The sequence below is a fragment of the Triticum urartu genome, chromosome 2A (assembly GCF_056163025.1).
Source record: "Triticum urartu cultivar PI428250 chromosome 2A, HENAU_Tu73, whole genome shotgun sequence".
In the NCBI taxonomy this organism is placed as follows: domain Eukaryota; kingdom Viridiplantae; phylum Streptophyta; class Magnoliopsida; order Poales; family Poaceae; genus Triticum; species Triticum urartu.
In genome coordinates, this window is record NC_141874.1 from 462,716,582 (window position 1) to 462,732,629 (window position 16,048).

The 16,048-nt window shown below is 42.6% G+C and overlaps 2 protein-coding genes across 2 annotated transcripts; one reads left to right on the forward strand and one right to left on the reverse strand.

The window, feature by feature from the left end:
- The first annotated feature begins 3,787 nt into the window (after positions 1–3,787).
- On the forward strand, positions 3,788–12,035 carry LOC125537900 (Calmodulin-binding transcription activator protein with CG-1 and Ankyrin domain). The gene is made up of 12 exons (XM_048701224.2): positions 3,788–4,122; positions 4,825–4,950; positions 5,026–5,141; positions 5,959–6,047; positions 6,394–6,439; positions 7,159–7,618; positions 7,931–8,052; positions 8,459–8,881; positions 8,958–9,631; positions 10,183–10,774; positions 10,914–11,240; positions 11,632–12,035. The coding sequence occupies exons 1-12, from the start codon at positions 4,113–4,115 to the stop codon at positions 11,713–11,715; spliced, it is 3,069 nt and encodes a 1,022-aa protein (XP_048557181.1). The 5' UTR covers positions 3,788–4,112; the 3' UTR covers positions 11,716–12,035.
- A 493-nt stretch (positions 12,036–12,528) lies between these two features.
- Positions 12,529–14,982, reverse strand: LOC125537901 (mediator of RNA polymerase II transcription subunit). The gene is made up of 3 exons (XM_048701225.2): positions 14,527–14,982; positions 13,857–13,934; positions 12,529–13,061 (listed from the first exon to the last, which is right to left on the reverse strand). The coding sequence occupies exons 1-3, from the start codon at positions 14,875–14,877 to the stop codon at positions 12,963–12,965; spliced, it is 528 nt and encodes a 175-aa protein (XP_048557182.1). The 5' UTR covers positions 14,878–14,982; the 3' UTR covers positions 12,529–12,962.
- Between the last annotated feature and the right edge of the window lie 1,066 nt (positions 14,983–16,048).

The window sequence follows — 16,048 nt, forward strand, 5'->3', positions numbered from 1 at the left end:
TCTATCCTCGAAGGCATTTTGGCGTGAAAGCCCCCATGCAAAGTGGGCAATTTCACTTATGCTAAAGTGGAGCTTGTGTACGGGTCAACATAGGGCGTACGAGCTCTATAAGCTCAATAGTGGACGTATATTCACGTCTTGTCATATTCAATGACCATTCTGGATATATCTTTGAGTATGGTGACCAAAGCAAATTTTGGAAAAAAGTTGAGTGTGCGCCAATGCATTTTACTCTATTTAGGGCGTCTTCAATACTGACCCAAAAATTTGCTCTCAGATCCGTCCATAGACACGGATGCGGAAGCCGGCCATCCAATGCTATCATCTATATGTCCACCAATAAGGGCAATTTGAAATCCAAATAAAGTATGATCCATAGGCGTGAGGATCACTCCAGCGCTGGATCACATGCCTAATCACAACCAAAAAGAGACAAGTATGCTTAAGTTTTTACATACCCCAATCACAAAAGAATACAAGTCCAACAGTCAATGCGAAAATTTGAGATTTTCTACCCTACCATACCGGCAATCCAAACCTCCACACTCAAGGTGCCGTCACCGCCGCGTATGCGGCCTTTGCCTCCTTCTCTGTCGCGTCCTCCTCCTCCTCCTTGTCCGCCGCCTCCAACTCATCTTTGCGCCGTTGCAACATCTTGTAGCGGACGGCTTGCATGATCATTCTTGCTTCGGCGTCAAAAGACTCCAAGTTCAAGGACAACTTCCTGGCATCGTCTATATCGGTTGCGATCTTCACCTTGTTTTCTTCGAGCATCACGTTCTTCTCCTCCAACATGGCCTTCTTCTCTTCGATCATGTCCCTCTTCTCTTTGAGCGCTAGCTTCTTCTTGGTCACCTCCATCAATAATTTAAAACTCTTTGCCTTTTTTACTCCTTGATGTCCGAGCACCTGACGCATGCCTCTTCCTACTTGGACAAGATGTCCTCGAACCTGTCTATCATCTTGACCACTGCACCTTCTCACTTTGCCCTCTCATCCTCCCACTTCTTTCATCGAAACCCTCTTCTAACCTTCTTGGGTGGTTCTTTTCTTGGGTCGGTTGGGTGATGGGTCTATATTTTACGCATTTTTAGAGCTCATTTTTTGCATGTTCTCTTCATATATCATGTCCCATTAAACCAAATAGTTATCCATTATGCATGATTACTGGTATTTATACTTTTCATTATGAGCATTGCACATTTAGTATTTTATTTGCTTTTTATTAATTTTCTTTTTTTTTCTTGTGTCTATAGGTGTTTTGGAGCAATCTAGGACCAATCATGATGAAAGAACCAAGGAGGGGTTCAATATGGAGACACCCAGGGGTAGACTTAGCCATTTCGAAGGCCGGAAAAAGTCATTTTCCCAAAGTGATCCAAATAAAGATCTAAGACCAGAAATGGACCAACGTCATTCATACGAATCCAACGAGCCCAAGAACTTCAAATTCCGAGTTCGTGTGACGAAATGGTGGCCGTTTGACCAGAGGAGTCCACACTAGAAGACGGCCTTTTGAACGACCGCGAGCGATCGTTTGACACGCAAACAACTCTGAAAGTTGCCCTTCCAGACGGGATTCTTCACCGATTCGGTCTCCGTTCAATCCCATAGGATCCTTGGTTCGTAAAGAAGAGATTGGAAGGGGATTTGGCTCATTGTGAGCCTTTAGATGAAGCCCATCAAGAGAGGGGGCTAGGGAGGCTCTCTATATATGTCATCTACAACCCTAGCCGCCGAACGGAGACCACGCCATTCATCTTCCACACCACATATCATCTCCAACACATCCAAGTTCATCCCCATTGCTTCTCCATCACCACCATAGAGGAAGTGACAAAATCAAGAGGAAGAGGAGGAGTCTCCACCACGCGCCGTCGTCATCATCATCACCATCATCACCTCCTCCCTTCACCCGCTCTATGCCGGCTTGTAACTTGACCCTATTCTTTATGTTTGAGTAGATGCATTTGTTCTCAAGGATACAGATGACTCTTTTATGATTAGTATTATGATTAGTATTATTTCCCAAGCGATCCAATATGTTCGTGTTCATGTTCAAGTTAGTATTCTCGCGAGTGTTGAGAGGAGGCCTCGCTCACACTTTTGCCATGATTGGCCGTGGAGGAACTATTGTCGCTGCATAGGGTAGGATGTTGAGGAAATTTGAGGTGACAGTAAAACCCCAATACCTAGTCTTTGCAAAGTTGATAGGGGAGTTCAGGTAAAACCATATCTGGCCGCGTCCACGGTGTGACCCTTAATTATCATGTGATTGTAACCCTATGAGGAGACCATGATGGTGGCGTGCGTGGGCCATGGGTTTAAGAGTCTGACGTGTCTCATGTCCAAACTCCCATAAAGCCCCCACGTTTGGTTCCTGTTTGCCGGAAAAAATGATCTGGACTGCTCCATGGACAGATGAGTTCGACGTTGGATGGCTTCCAAGGTCTGGACGGCATGGTCCGAACGTATGCAGGCGCTTTAAAAGTCGGTGTTGGTAATACCCTTATACCAGTCAAAACTAAGAGCATCTACAGCCGGACTAGGAAAATCTGGGCCCTACAACGCCCGCGGATGCGCCCGGGTGCATCCCCAGACGGTGACCGGACAGTCCTAAAATTTGCTCATCTGCATCTGGATACCTTATACTAGAAATCTTAAATCCACACAAAAGCATGCAAAGGATAAAATCCACGTACTATGTAGATCAACTACCCTAGTCCTTGTCGGAGATGTCCACTATCTCCATGCCCGACTCTGGGTACATGGGCGACAGTCGTGGATCCGGCTCCTCCGCATCAGCCTCTGCATCCATCTCGGCTTCGACCTCGTCGAAGAGCGCGTCGGTCGTCGCCCGTTCCTACCGGATGAACTGTCGGTTGGCCTCCACACAGGCTCATCTTAGATGGACTCCAGGATGGCCTGCTGCTCCGCCGTCTCGGCCGCTTGGGCGACGGTGAAGTCCGCCTCCACGTCCTCTATGTTGAAGCCCGGAGCCGACGCCAGCTCCTACTCCGGCTACTCCTCCTCGTCCTCCTCCGGATCCGCCACCTCCATTGGAGCCGGCTGCTGCTCCTCTCCTTCCTCCTCCGCCGCCTTCTCATCCTCCTTCTCCGGCTCCAGCAAGTCCAGAGACAGCCCGACAGCGACGCCGGCAGCGTGCGCGGCATGCCTCGCTTGGATCTCCTGCTCAATCTGGTACCGGCGCTCCGGCGTGAGCATAGTGTGCGTGGTTATGTTCTGCTGGACCATAGCGAAACTGGAGAGCGTGGGAAGAGCGGCGGAGCGGGAGAGATGGGGTGGATGGGCTCGGGCTGGCGGCGCGGAGAGGAGGGAAGGTGGATGGGCTAGGGTTGGGGGACACCGACCGGATTAAATAGCCGGATTTGGCCTCGGGCAGCAAGCCGGAGCGGCGCCACGCGGCATTCACACCCCCCACATGAGAAGATGTCCGTCAGATCTCTGGTTTTTTGGTCCATTCCGTGTGGGACCCCATCATCAGTCCGACGTGATGGACGCGTCAGGACGTGCCCAATGCCCCATATTCGCATCATATTTGGGTTGGATATACGGGTCAGCCTGACTTGAGGCGTCTGTCTAAATCGAATTTTTATGATCGGTCAGTGATCGGGCCGTCCGGCCCACGGTTTGAGGCCCGGCTGTAGATGCTTAAAAGGCAGGTGTCGGCCTTGCACGGTGGAATTTCCACGTGCGCGCGTACAACGCAGCACCACTTTATTCGATACCAGTATACTTTGAGGGTGGACAACACAAGGGGACAAAACAGCGGGTCTCCTTCTCCGCGTTGATTCTTGAATCACGGAACGGAAGGAAGGAGCCGAGCCGATCCCCCCCTCCATCTCGGGTCACAGCAACTTCCCTTCCCCTCCTGCGTCCCAGCTATTGCACTTTTTTGGGAAAGAACCCTTGGTGCTGTCCTACCTCCCCATCCAAGTCCAAGCAGAAGCAGCATCAGCGCCTTCACCCACTTGCCTGCCTACTGTTTCAGTTCTTGTTTGTTTGGAGTCGGGGCTTCCATTTCGTGGAGTTCTCGTCCAACCCCCTCCTTCCATGAGAGCTTCGAGGCGGCCGGATCTCCGCAAGTGACCATGAGCCAGAGTGAGTGGAGCTCTCTCATCGTTTGTTCCTTTGATTCTTTGGTAGGGCTTGTGAGTTGACCTGGGCGGGACTCGACTTCTTGTCTTGGACCCGGGAGTCGAGTGCTTGTTAAGGTTGATGCAGTAGCAAGGGGACGTTCTTGTTCTTGTGTAGGGCACTTAACGCTAGATTGTGTATTTCACCTTGGAATTGCTCTTTCTTGGGCCCTTCTAATATTGTTGCGGCGATATCAAATTTGGTCTGCAGCCGATCCTTTTCAGTAGCCGGGGCCATTTTTTATTTTGTACTCTATTTTTTAATTCTTATTACAAGGTCAATGGTCGTAACTGCTACAGTGCTGTTTAATCAAACAAGAGTTCAACTGTTGCTCAAGATGGTTTAATCAGCTTGTTTTCCATGACCTAGGGTTCCAAGTCTTAAATATTTTCGTTTTAATTCGATCAGAACTATTATTTTCATTAAGATTTGTTGGGTGGCACTAGGCTTGTCTTAGGATTTCAAGTAATCCTGGTCTTCACCATACTGTTGTGCTTGTGCAAACATTGGATCATGTTTGACTTCACAGCTTTATGTAGCATCATTGTTTCGAGGAGAGAATGATTGATTGCTTCAACTCATGCATAACTAAATGTTACCTTCATTTTGGGCCTGGTACAAAACCGACTACTACTTTGTCTTATCTTCCAGTTCTTCCTCTCGTAGGTTTCGACATCAACGTGCTTCTCAGAGAAGCAAAGAGCAGGTGGTTAAAGCCTTCTGAAGTCTACTATATCTTGTTGAATCATGAGCAGCTCCAGATCACCCACGAGCCACCGAATAAGCCACCCAGTAAGCACATCTCCTTAATTTTGAGAAATTTGCTTTTACTTCTATTTTACAATAACAGCGTCATTTGTTCTCTAGGTGGTGCACTATTCCTTTACAATCGCCGTGTGAATCGGTTTTTCCGCAAAGATGGTTATGCATGGCGAAGGAAGAAAGACGGAAGAACTGTCGGGGAGGCTCACGAGCGATTGAAGGTTTGCTTCAGAAAGCTCAGTATAGTGTCATAGTATTCCAGTTATTTGTCTTGTCAACACTCTTGCCAACAAGAGAGGTTGCCGTCTGTCAGGACTTGTCGGGTCAGTAGGTGTGCAAGTTCCTTCTAATAATGCATCATCCTTCCAAGTAGCAACACAATTGTACAGTCTGTGTGATGTTGTGTGGAAAATCAAATATCACAAATTAATCAGATCATTCACATCCATTTAGTTGAATTGCGTTGAACATTTGTACTTATTCATTTATAGTTCTTAAATGGATATCTTTGCCCAGTTTGCTTTACCATATAGTTTTTACTGCTCTGTCAAGCAATACATCGGAATTGGGACAAGGCAACAAGAAAGAACTATGTCATTTTGTAGTCATTCTTTTACTTGATTTTTTTTGCAACCATTCTTTTACCTGAATATTGTATAGCTGAAATATCTTTATTTGGTGTTCTCTGCAGATAAATTACTTATGGTTTGGAATTTGAATATCTAATTCTAGAGATAACTTTAATTTATGAGAGACAATGCAAGTGACACGAGTCTTACATCTACTGTTCTTGCAAACAGTGTATTGAGCTTGTTCCTTTTTTTAGCAATACATGTGTCTATATATGTTGTGATATCTTAGCAATCACAGCAATGCTAATACACATGCCTAGAAATGAGAAGATGTTGTATGGTTAGCCTGATCATTTTGTATTGTAATGGATTTTAACGAAAAGTTTATAAGTAGAACTTCAGAATTAGTTGTTAATCAACACACTTAGCACTTAATCTTATATATGAAATTTTCATATCAATACAGGTTGGAAATATCGATGCTCTGAGTTGCTACTATGCTCATGGAGAGCAAAATCCATATTTTCAGAGACGATGTTTCTGGATGCTGGAACCGTAAGATCAGCTTCGCCATTAAGCTATCTCAGTATCTTAAGACTTCTTTGAGATTGTGAACTATGCCATTTATAATTTTATGTTACCGTTAGGTTGCAATTGTGCTAAGATGCCTCAGTGCTACTCGCTCCGCTCACAAATATAAGATGTTTTGGATATTTCAATATGGACTACATACGGACTGAAATGAGTGAAGAAACACATTAAAATAGTGAATGTCTTATAATAGTGAACGGAGGAAGTACTTGCTATTCATTTGCTATCTAGGAAACATTGCAAACATTTTTCTATGCAAAGAAGAGCGATTGGTACTATTTATTATAATACATATTCTCCTTTTCTGCAGTGCATACGACCACATTGTGCTGGTACAATATAGAGAAGTAGCCGAGGTATGTGAGTATTATCTTTGGGAGCAAGTATAGATTGTCATGGTATCCTTTCCTGTGAATTTTTTTGCTGGTATTATCTGGTCAAATCATCTGTGTGGGAAGTGGGAAATAAATAGTGAGAGAACTTGACTGAGTGAGCTAATAAAAGTGGAAACTTACAGTTATGGTTGTACACATATAATATAAGTGATAACTGCTGCCATGCGCCTTAAATATTTTCATAATGGATTAGATAAGGTCGTTGCACTATTCCAGAGAAATTTCTTACGACCATTTGCGTAATTGGGTCTTTTAATAGGATTCTTACGACATTTCCAATCTACACAGTTATAATCTGTTCCCACCAAATAACTGAAGTGGATGTTTTTTCTTTGTAACTAATCCACACCGTTATAATCTGGTTTCACAAAATAGTGGTGCAGGTCTTCTCTTAAACTAATCTACAACGTCCAAATGTGACCCTAGCAAAAATAAGCAGTGATCTTTTCTCTTTATCTCAATTGACGTGAGAATTTCGATCCCTCCAAACGAATGCGGCACCTTGATCTCACCTATTGATTATGAGCAATTTAATATGAACTTGAAAGTAGTATTCAAATCTATTTGATTTGATCTCACTCACTTGTTTAGTGATAAAATATTTCCATCCAATCTTCTTAATTTGAATACAATGGGAGCACATCCAATGAGTAATTTTTTTGCATGGAACTTTCTTACAGGGACGATATTATTCAACATTGTCAAATGGGTCAGCGGGATCTCTTTCGACCTTGAGTTATCCAAATGACATACATGGAAAGCACGGCTCCACATCAGACTTTAGTGAGGGCAATGAATCCCACCAGAGTTCTGTAACTGAAGTAAGTTCTTATTCTGCAAACAAAGAGTACAACCATGACAGTGGCGTTCTACTAAGCATACCGGAGCTTCAGCAATCAACTGTAATGGGGATGCCAGAGCTTGACCAGAGTAGTCTGGAACGAAGTTCCGAATTTTGCATGGTAAATAATAATGACTCTACAAACACATCTGGGCTCAACCAAGCTTTGAAGAGCATTGCTGAGCAGTTAAGTTTGGGTGATGATGACTACATTTACATAAATCAAGCGCGTTCTTTGGACTTCACTACAAATACTGAGGCTGCAGATGTACAGGGAAATCAGACAAGCAATAGTCTAGGTAAAGTTTCTGGTAACCCTGCATATCTTCCAAGCTAGATCCATGGAAAAACTAAACTAGAATATCGAAATTGATAAATAAAAATGGCATACTGACAAGCATGCTTTGTGCTTGATTTGCCAAAAGTTTATTTCCTCACAGTACACCTTTGTGATTCAACCTTTTTTTGCCGGCGTCTTGATACCACTTAATTTTGTGCCAAAAGTTTCGTCTAGAGACGTCAATACACACTATAAGGCGTCATACTCTGGACTAACTTATTGATTGTCTGATATTGTAAATTAAATCATATTATGTCGCATCCTTATTCAGGTGACGATGAAGCAAATCAAATTCGACCAGAAGGAGCTCATGGTGTTGGCAGGGGGATATCATCATCATGGGAAAATGTTCTGCAGTCCGATTTAGGTTTGCCAGCTTCATCTACATACCAGGTAAGGAAATGGTGACTGATTTTTACTATCCTCGTGTGATTTCTTCAACGTAAAGAATGAGTTGTGAAGAATCTACTGTGTTATTCTTATTGCTCTTGTAAGAGGGATACCTGCAAAGTCTTCCTGGTTGAATACCTTGGAAGACACTTTCTTTAACTAATTCATCGAGGGCATTTAAGTTGCTGTGCATTTAAGGTTTGGGCCATGATAGTGCTACTTTAGTAACAGAATGCATAAAATGAAATGTCCTAACCATCTTGTTGGCTCCATGTCAAAATTGTGGTCAGAACGTACTTTACCATGCCCAGAACTATAACAGTTGTTTTACTATGTAAAGAGTGGTGATTCTTTCTTTGTTATCACCCTCAATGAACTGTGTTGACACCTTACATTTTACCATGAACAGTTTGGTGCCCACTATCAGCAAAGTTCGGAATATCAACCACCAGGAGGCCTAGACGGCAGTAATTTGCAGCTGCAAATTTCTGCTGCTAAAAGATTTCTTTTGGGATCAGAAGACCCTATCGACTCACCATCTTATAACTTCATACCAAGAGATGAAGGAATCAATGGCATTAATACTCTTTCAGCTCATGACAGTAGTCTTGAAAGCTGTCTGAACCCGGATTGGCAAAGAACAACACCTGTAACACTTCAAAGCAGTTCGTACCAAAGCAATTCATGTGGCTATGAAATATCAGAGTTCTTCGACAATGGTCAGTTTGAACTGTCCTCCGAAGAAGATACAAGATTAGCCTTGAAACAGAAGCAACAGTTTAGCATTCGTGAGATCTCTCCAGAATGGGCATTCTGCTATGAGATCACCAAGGTACACCACGAACATTTTAGCTTTCTACGTCAAACACCAACTAATCTTATGTCTTGTTGTGCCTCTCTCAATGCAGGTCATCATTACTGGAGATTTCTTGTGTGACCCGTCGAATATATGCTGGGCAGTAATGTTCGGTGACACTGAGGTGCCTGTTGAAATTGTTCAGCCAGGTGTTCTCCGCTGCCACACGCCACTACACAGTGCCGGAAAGCTCACACTCTGTATTTCCACTGGAAATAGAAAAGTTTGCAGTGAAATCAAGGACTTTGAGTTCCGTGCAAAGTCAACAGCTTCTAGTTTCACTGATTTCGCACCGTCATCTATGAAGTCTACTGAAGAGTTGTCACTTCTTGCCAAGTTTGCAAGAATACTTTTGTGTGACAATGGATCCTCTGCAGCTTCGGGTGATGATCCTCAGCCTGGACAGAGTCCAAAACTTAAAATGAATGAGGATAACTGGCAGCGGTTGATTAACGAACTTGATGTAGGATGTGAAAATCCACCAAGCAGGGTTGATTGGATCATGGAGGAATTGCTGAAAAGTAAATTACAACAGTGGTTATCATTGAGACTCCAAGGAGATGATGGAACATGTTCTCTGTCCAAAAATGAGCAAGGTATCATACACTTAATCTCTGCGCTGGGCTATGACTGGGCACTGTCTTCAGTTCTCAGTGCTGGCGTTGGCATAAATTTGCGTGATTCGAATGGATGGACTGCACTTCATTGGGCTGCTTATTATGGAAGGTAATCAGAAAAATATATTCTACTGCTGGTTATTTAGATTACGTTTTGACTAACCAGGATGAATCTTAACGTAAAATCAATGGTATAGGACTTAGATGCGCAATACTTAAGGCACATCTAGATGTGCCTTGGCAAACCCGTTTATTATAACTCTTAACTTCCTAAAAAGTTATTTACAGTTCTTACAAACAAATAATATATTCTTTCATTGGCTGAAGAAACCATTGTTTTTCCAAAATTTCAAATGTGGTTGTACTTGGGTACTCTCGGCCCCCATGCCACTAACTTTGTAACAAGTAATGCCCAACTGCAGAACGTAGGTCACAAATGAAGTAGAAATGGACACTGTATGTTGAATAGAAAAGATAACCTTTTAGCATCCAAGATGTCTTGACTAATGGATTTTGTGCACACAAAATGCAATACATCAGCATATCTTGAAATGACTTGTATTTTTTTTTTACATCTCTCTCCATATGTTAGTGTGTATTGCAATTTATTGGCATGGAACTAGCAAACAACCTTGTTAAGTAAGTCCATTTTTATTGCAGGGAAAAGATGGTTGCTGCACTTCTTGCTGCTGGTGCTTCAGCTCCAGCAGTCACCGATCCCACTGCACAAGATCCAGTGGGCAAATCAGCAGCTTTCCTGGCTTCTGAGCGAGGACATGTGGGCCTTGCTGGCTATCTTTCAGAAGTGGCGTTAACTAGCTATCTTGCATCGCTGACTATAGAAGAGAGTGGTATTTCAGAAGGATTAGCTGCAATTAAAGCAGAGCGAGCAGTAGAGAGCATATCTCGGAGAAGTGCCCAACTTCATGGGGGCACAGAAGATGAACTCTCACTGAAAGACTCTTTGGCGGCCGTGAGAAATGCAGCTCAAGCAGCGGCTCGGATTCAGAATGCCTTCCGTGCCTTTTCTTTCAGGAGGAGACAACACAAGGACGCTCGACTTAAGGATGAATATGGGATGACACAAGAAGATATAGATGAACTTGCAGCTGCATCAAGGTTATACTACCAACATCATGTTTCGAACGGTCAGTTTTGTGATAAAGCAGCTGTTTCAATTCAGAAGAAATACAGAGGTTGGAAAGGGCGCAAGAATTTTCTCCAGATGCGCAGAAATGTAGTTAAAATACAGGTAACAGAGTTATAAATATTTGGTTTAAAAACTGCATTCAAGTTGAACTCGCTGGTATATGATTGGGCTTTGAACTAGTACATGATATCAGGTAAGTTGTGTTTTACTTTGCTAACATTAAAGACCTTACTTTGTACAGGCTCATGTAAGAGGTCACCAAGTGAGAAAGAAATACAAGACATTTGTAAGCACTGTTAGTGTGCTAGAGAAAGTAATACTAAGGTGGCGCCGGAAAGGACATGGGCTACGTGGCTTCCGAGCCGAACAATCAGTGATGATTGAAGCAGAAGAGGGAGAGGAGGAAGACGATGATGACTTCGAAGATGATGAAGCAGTCAAGATCTTCCGTCGGCAGAAGGTTGATGAATCTGTGAAGGAGTCTGTGTCAAGAGTGTTGTCCATGGTAGACTCTCCTGAAGCAAGGATGCAGTATCGTCGAATGCTCGAGGAATTTCGCCAGGCAACTGTAAGTAGTTCATGGATTTGACATTTAAGCAATGTTGTGATCATAAGCCAAGTTGCCCGATGAAACTATAGTTCATACCACGATCTAGAAATATTAGAAAAATAAAGAGCAATTTCTCAAAAGAACAAAAAGACTGAGGTGCTAACCTCTTTCAAGGGGGCAAATCCATATGTAGTGAAATCTTACTCTTTGATGTGTAAAGCATAAAGTAGTGATATGCACAGTGTCAATTTGAAACAAAATACTTCTGAAGAGAAAATACCATTTATTATTCATAGATGAACTGCAAATGTTGACAGCTATGTAGAACTCATTAGAGTGCATTTGGTTTTGTTCTTTCTATCCAAAATCAAATCTCAGCAGTGCACTTACGATGCTGGTCTAAATGCAGGCTGAATTGGGTGCGTCTGATAAGGCAACATCATCGATACTTGACAACGACTTACTGGTAGAAAACAACAAGTTCACATGCTGAAAGAAGCACGTGGCACAAGCAGCGTTTGCGGAGCTTCCTAGAATGATGTGAAGTAACTAGGTCTTTGGTACAGTAATATGCAGCCCACTGTGACCTGATAGTGTGTGTCCAGTTTGTACAGTGTTTGACTGATTGTTGTAGAGTGATGGTTGTATCCGACGATGTAGTTGCCGGGAGTAACACCCTTCTGTTATCTAAAAAGAGGATGATGGTTCTATGTAGTGTTGTCTGTAAGTTATGTATTAATTGGGAATGGCAGGTTATGAACACCATATCAGGTATCTTTAAATTAAAGGTTGCTCGGTAGAATTTGGTCAGCATATTCTTTCATTTCCACTGAATGATGCATAGTCTGCGCAACTTCGAGAACCAGATTGTTCACATGAGCTACTAGTAACTAAATTGGTTGTTCGATGATCCATTAAATCTTTGGACGTAAATGTATATTTTTACGAAACAAGGAAAACTAAACAATGCAGAAATTGTATGGCATATCTACTGGGTTCCTAATGTGCAAGAAGTAAATATGTAGGTGTTTCACTACAGTATTGCATGAAGATGTTTCTTGGTTAAAGAGAATGGCACTACAGTATTGCATGAAGATGTTTCTTGGTTAAGAGCGAATGGCAGGAATCCTCTATCATGTGAATGTGAACAGAAGTAACATATTCTTTGGGCCATTCTTCCAAAGGCTCTGAAACTCTCATGCGAAAAACTTAGAAGGATATCAGTCCTACAGAACTCCCTGAATAAATACAATCGAATGAGAGACCAAATTGCACAGCTAATGGACTAAAATACTTTACAGGCATATCACGGTCTTTCAGCACTTTCACTTAAAAGAAAAGAATATGCTCCACACAGAACACAAGTCCACATAAACAGTGATCACAAAAGAAAAGGAAGGGAGCATTACACAAGCATTGGAGCCAACGTCGAATCCTCAGAGAAAATAGAAGAATATCCCCTGTTATGGCCATAGCCATGTTGGGTCCAATATGCACCTTACACGTGTTTCGGTTACTAGCAAATCTGCATTTAACGCCACTCGTTACATTTCTCAAATCCTTAAGGGCAATACAGCACGATTTCACAATTTTGTAACAGTGATCTGGTCATATCGCATCTACTTTGGTCATATCCCATTCACTTTCCAATTAAAGAGAGCACCGTATGCAGTTTGGCCTTGGCACCCATCAAACAGTCAGATCCCTTGGGACTTGTAAGAATTGATTAGCAGCAACAACTCACACTGAGCAAGGGCTTTGCCACATTGATATATCTGATATTAGATCACGGAGTTGATCGATGAGGAGTTTCAGCTGTTTGTTTTTGCTTTCAATTTCCTGCAGCAGAATCCCAATGTTAGACTTCCTTACCAGAAAAATGTACGTTATGTCATGTTACTGGATTAAAATAACGGATATTGTAAGTTGTCATACAGCCGATTTGAACTTCCAGACAGCATGGATGCTGCTACCTCCGTCCCAAATTATAAGACTTTAGCCTACCAAAAACGTCTTATAATTGACAGAGGAAGTACTATATAGAGAATCTTCCACTAGGGACACACTGGAATAGCTTCTAGTGATTGCTAGGGGTACTTAAATGATCCATTTTTAATTCTATATAGAAAGGATGGTGTGCTCCAACCTCTGGAAAACCTTGTTGCATTGCTCTAAAGACATACATCAACCTTGGTAAATTCAGAAGGCATGCAGATGATGGCAAATAAACAACAGATGCACTTCTGCGCCTTTACCAGAATAATTCCAGAAACATGTAGAATGAACATACTCTTAATGTATACAACAGAATGAACAAGACAATCCAAGCACTGGGAAACCAGAACCAAGACAAAGAAATGAAAAGAGGGGCTCTGTCTGGGAAACTTCAGGTTTGCACCCAAAGACCGGCCTGTTTTTTGAGGCATTTTTGTCATGAGATTTAAAAAAAAAATCAAGCCATATATCAATATGTCATAAGCACCAATATGGGCATCTCATTTAAAATAGGTTACTTGGGGGTGCATCTGACATTCAACGACTGACCTGGTACCAAGTACCGACTGGTTCCTGATAATATCCTGAGTCATGCATAATGGTATCAATCATAATGATTAGACCTTCTCAAGGGAGTACCTTTCTCAAAGAAGATGCATGCTCTTCCAATCTCTCAATCTCGGCTTGATCACCTTTGGATTCTGTTGGCCCCATCTCCTGAAAATATCCCGACATAATTATAGACATGTAACAAAATGTGAACCTAGTAATCACGAGCACTGATTTTAATATAAGTGGAAACAGAAGGAATTAGATCGACACTGGATGTTGGTTCTGTTGATTCAATCATAGCTACAGCAAGCAAATTTTATCCAGAATGGCATAAGCATACCTAGTAATAAATCTGTTCACGGAGCAGGATGATAATCAACCCCCTTCTCGGAACCAAAATCTCGGCTCATATAGATATATAGTAGGATAAACAAGTCGGCTACCCAAAGTTCTTGTTTCGCCCCCATTTAATGACCAAAAACTCAATATCTCTTCTGTTCTAGGGAAATAATGTCTAGCGTCTTCAACTGCTCAAATGTGGCAAAACTCGATTGCTAAAAATGTTATGCATTTATTTCTTGAGTCAGACAAGAAAAGGCACTTAGCTCACTAGTTTCAAATAGGCCCATATCTCCAAAATCGAAATGACATTTTTCATTCAAAGCTGTACCATTGAAATGTCCCTAGTTTCTCCTCAGGTTCACACACGGTATGATAATATGTTAGGATCGCATGGCCCAGTCCATCAAGTTCTCACCTGAGTAGAGGGCGACACCGCGGCAATGGACGCGCGCAAAGCCGCCACGGCGATCTTGTACCGGTGCCTCGCCTCGTCGAGCGAACCACCAGAGCCCCCCGCGGCTCCCCCCATGGTATCGGCGTCGGAGTCGGCGGAGTGGGGTGGCGGGGGAGCTGCGTTTTGGTGGTGGGGATGCTGGGAGGCGGCGGAAGCGGCGGTGGCTGTGGCGGAGGAGGACCAGAGCGCGGGGTTGCAGAGCTCGTCGTTCATGGAGGAAAGGATCTGGAAAGCGGAGGCGATCGTCTCCTCGAGGTGCCGCTGGCCCTCCGCCGCCAGCTCCTGCCTCCGCCGAGCTGCGACTGAGGCCATTAGTTAATCTCGCCTGAACCCTAGCTCTCCGCCGCCGATCTGAGCTTAGCTCAGTCCTGGCAGCTAGTAGCTTGCTAAGCACTTTCCGGGCCGACCTAGTTAAGAGCCGAATGGGCTTAAAGGGCGAAACTGGGCTCGTGTCTGGCCTCGCTCGTCCAGCATCATTTATATGTCTCAAAAGTTGCTCAAAAAAATATGTCTACAGTTTTTTTTTTTTGATAAATCTATGTCTACTATTTGAACGCCAGTGGTTGTCACGGAATACAAAACTGTGAAAGATAAATAACATAATTTACTACATTTTTGAAGATTATATTTAAGTCCTAATAATATTTTATTAACAACATCAGCTGAATAGAGAAAATACTAAAGCTAAGCATATATTTATATCATGAGAAAAAAAGCTAGAAAAGTAGTAAGCATGAGTTATTTCAGCTCATAGTTTCCACTCACATCATAAAATGGTACATAGTCTCATCACTAGAGCCATCTCTCCAAGCAAAATAGATATGTTGTAGTGAACAAATTACAGTTTGGGTGGTGATTAAATTGCAATATTTATGATTATGATTACTCACGGCATAATTTAATATACGCATCCTGTTCGTGACATGTAAATTGTTAATGCAACAGTATATACAACTAATACTCAACCCAAAGACTGTTATCCACATGCATATTAGGATATTAAGTGCATAACAAACAGAGCATTGCAATAAGCATCATGATACAATGTAGACAATAAAACTATCATTCAAGCGTGATAAAGAAAACACTATTTTATTCTTTAGTAGCAACAATACAATACAATATGTGTCTTGTCAGCTCTTGTCAGTGGGATATAGAATACTACATGATTGAACTCACTATCATACACCACTCACTCTGAAGAACTACTGATCAAACTTGGCCAAAGAAGAAAAATAGATTGGAGAGCATGCATGACTACTTAGTTATGCAGCAAATAGAACCACAGAAAAGTCAATAAAATTCATAAACAAATATGATCATAAAGTGACAATTCATCATATCCCAACAAACACAACACCGATTACATCAAATTAATCTTGATCATGTGAGGCAGCTCACGAGAGCCTTGTATTGAGGCATAAGGGAGAGGATGTTATCTAGCTATTGCCAGGAACCCAACGTCCTAAGGAAACTACTCACA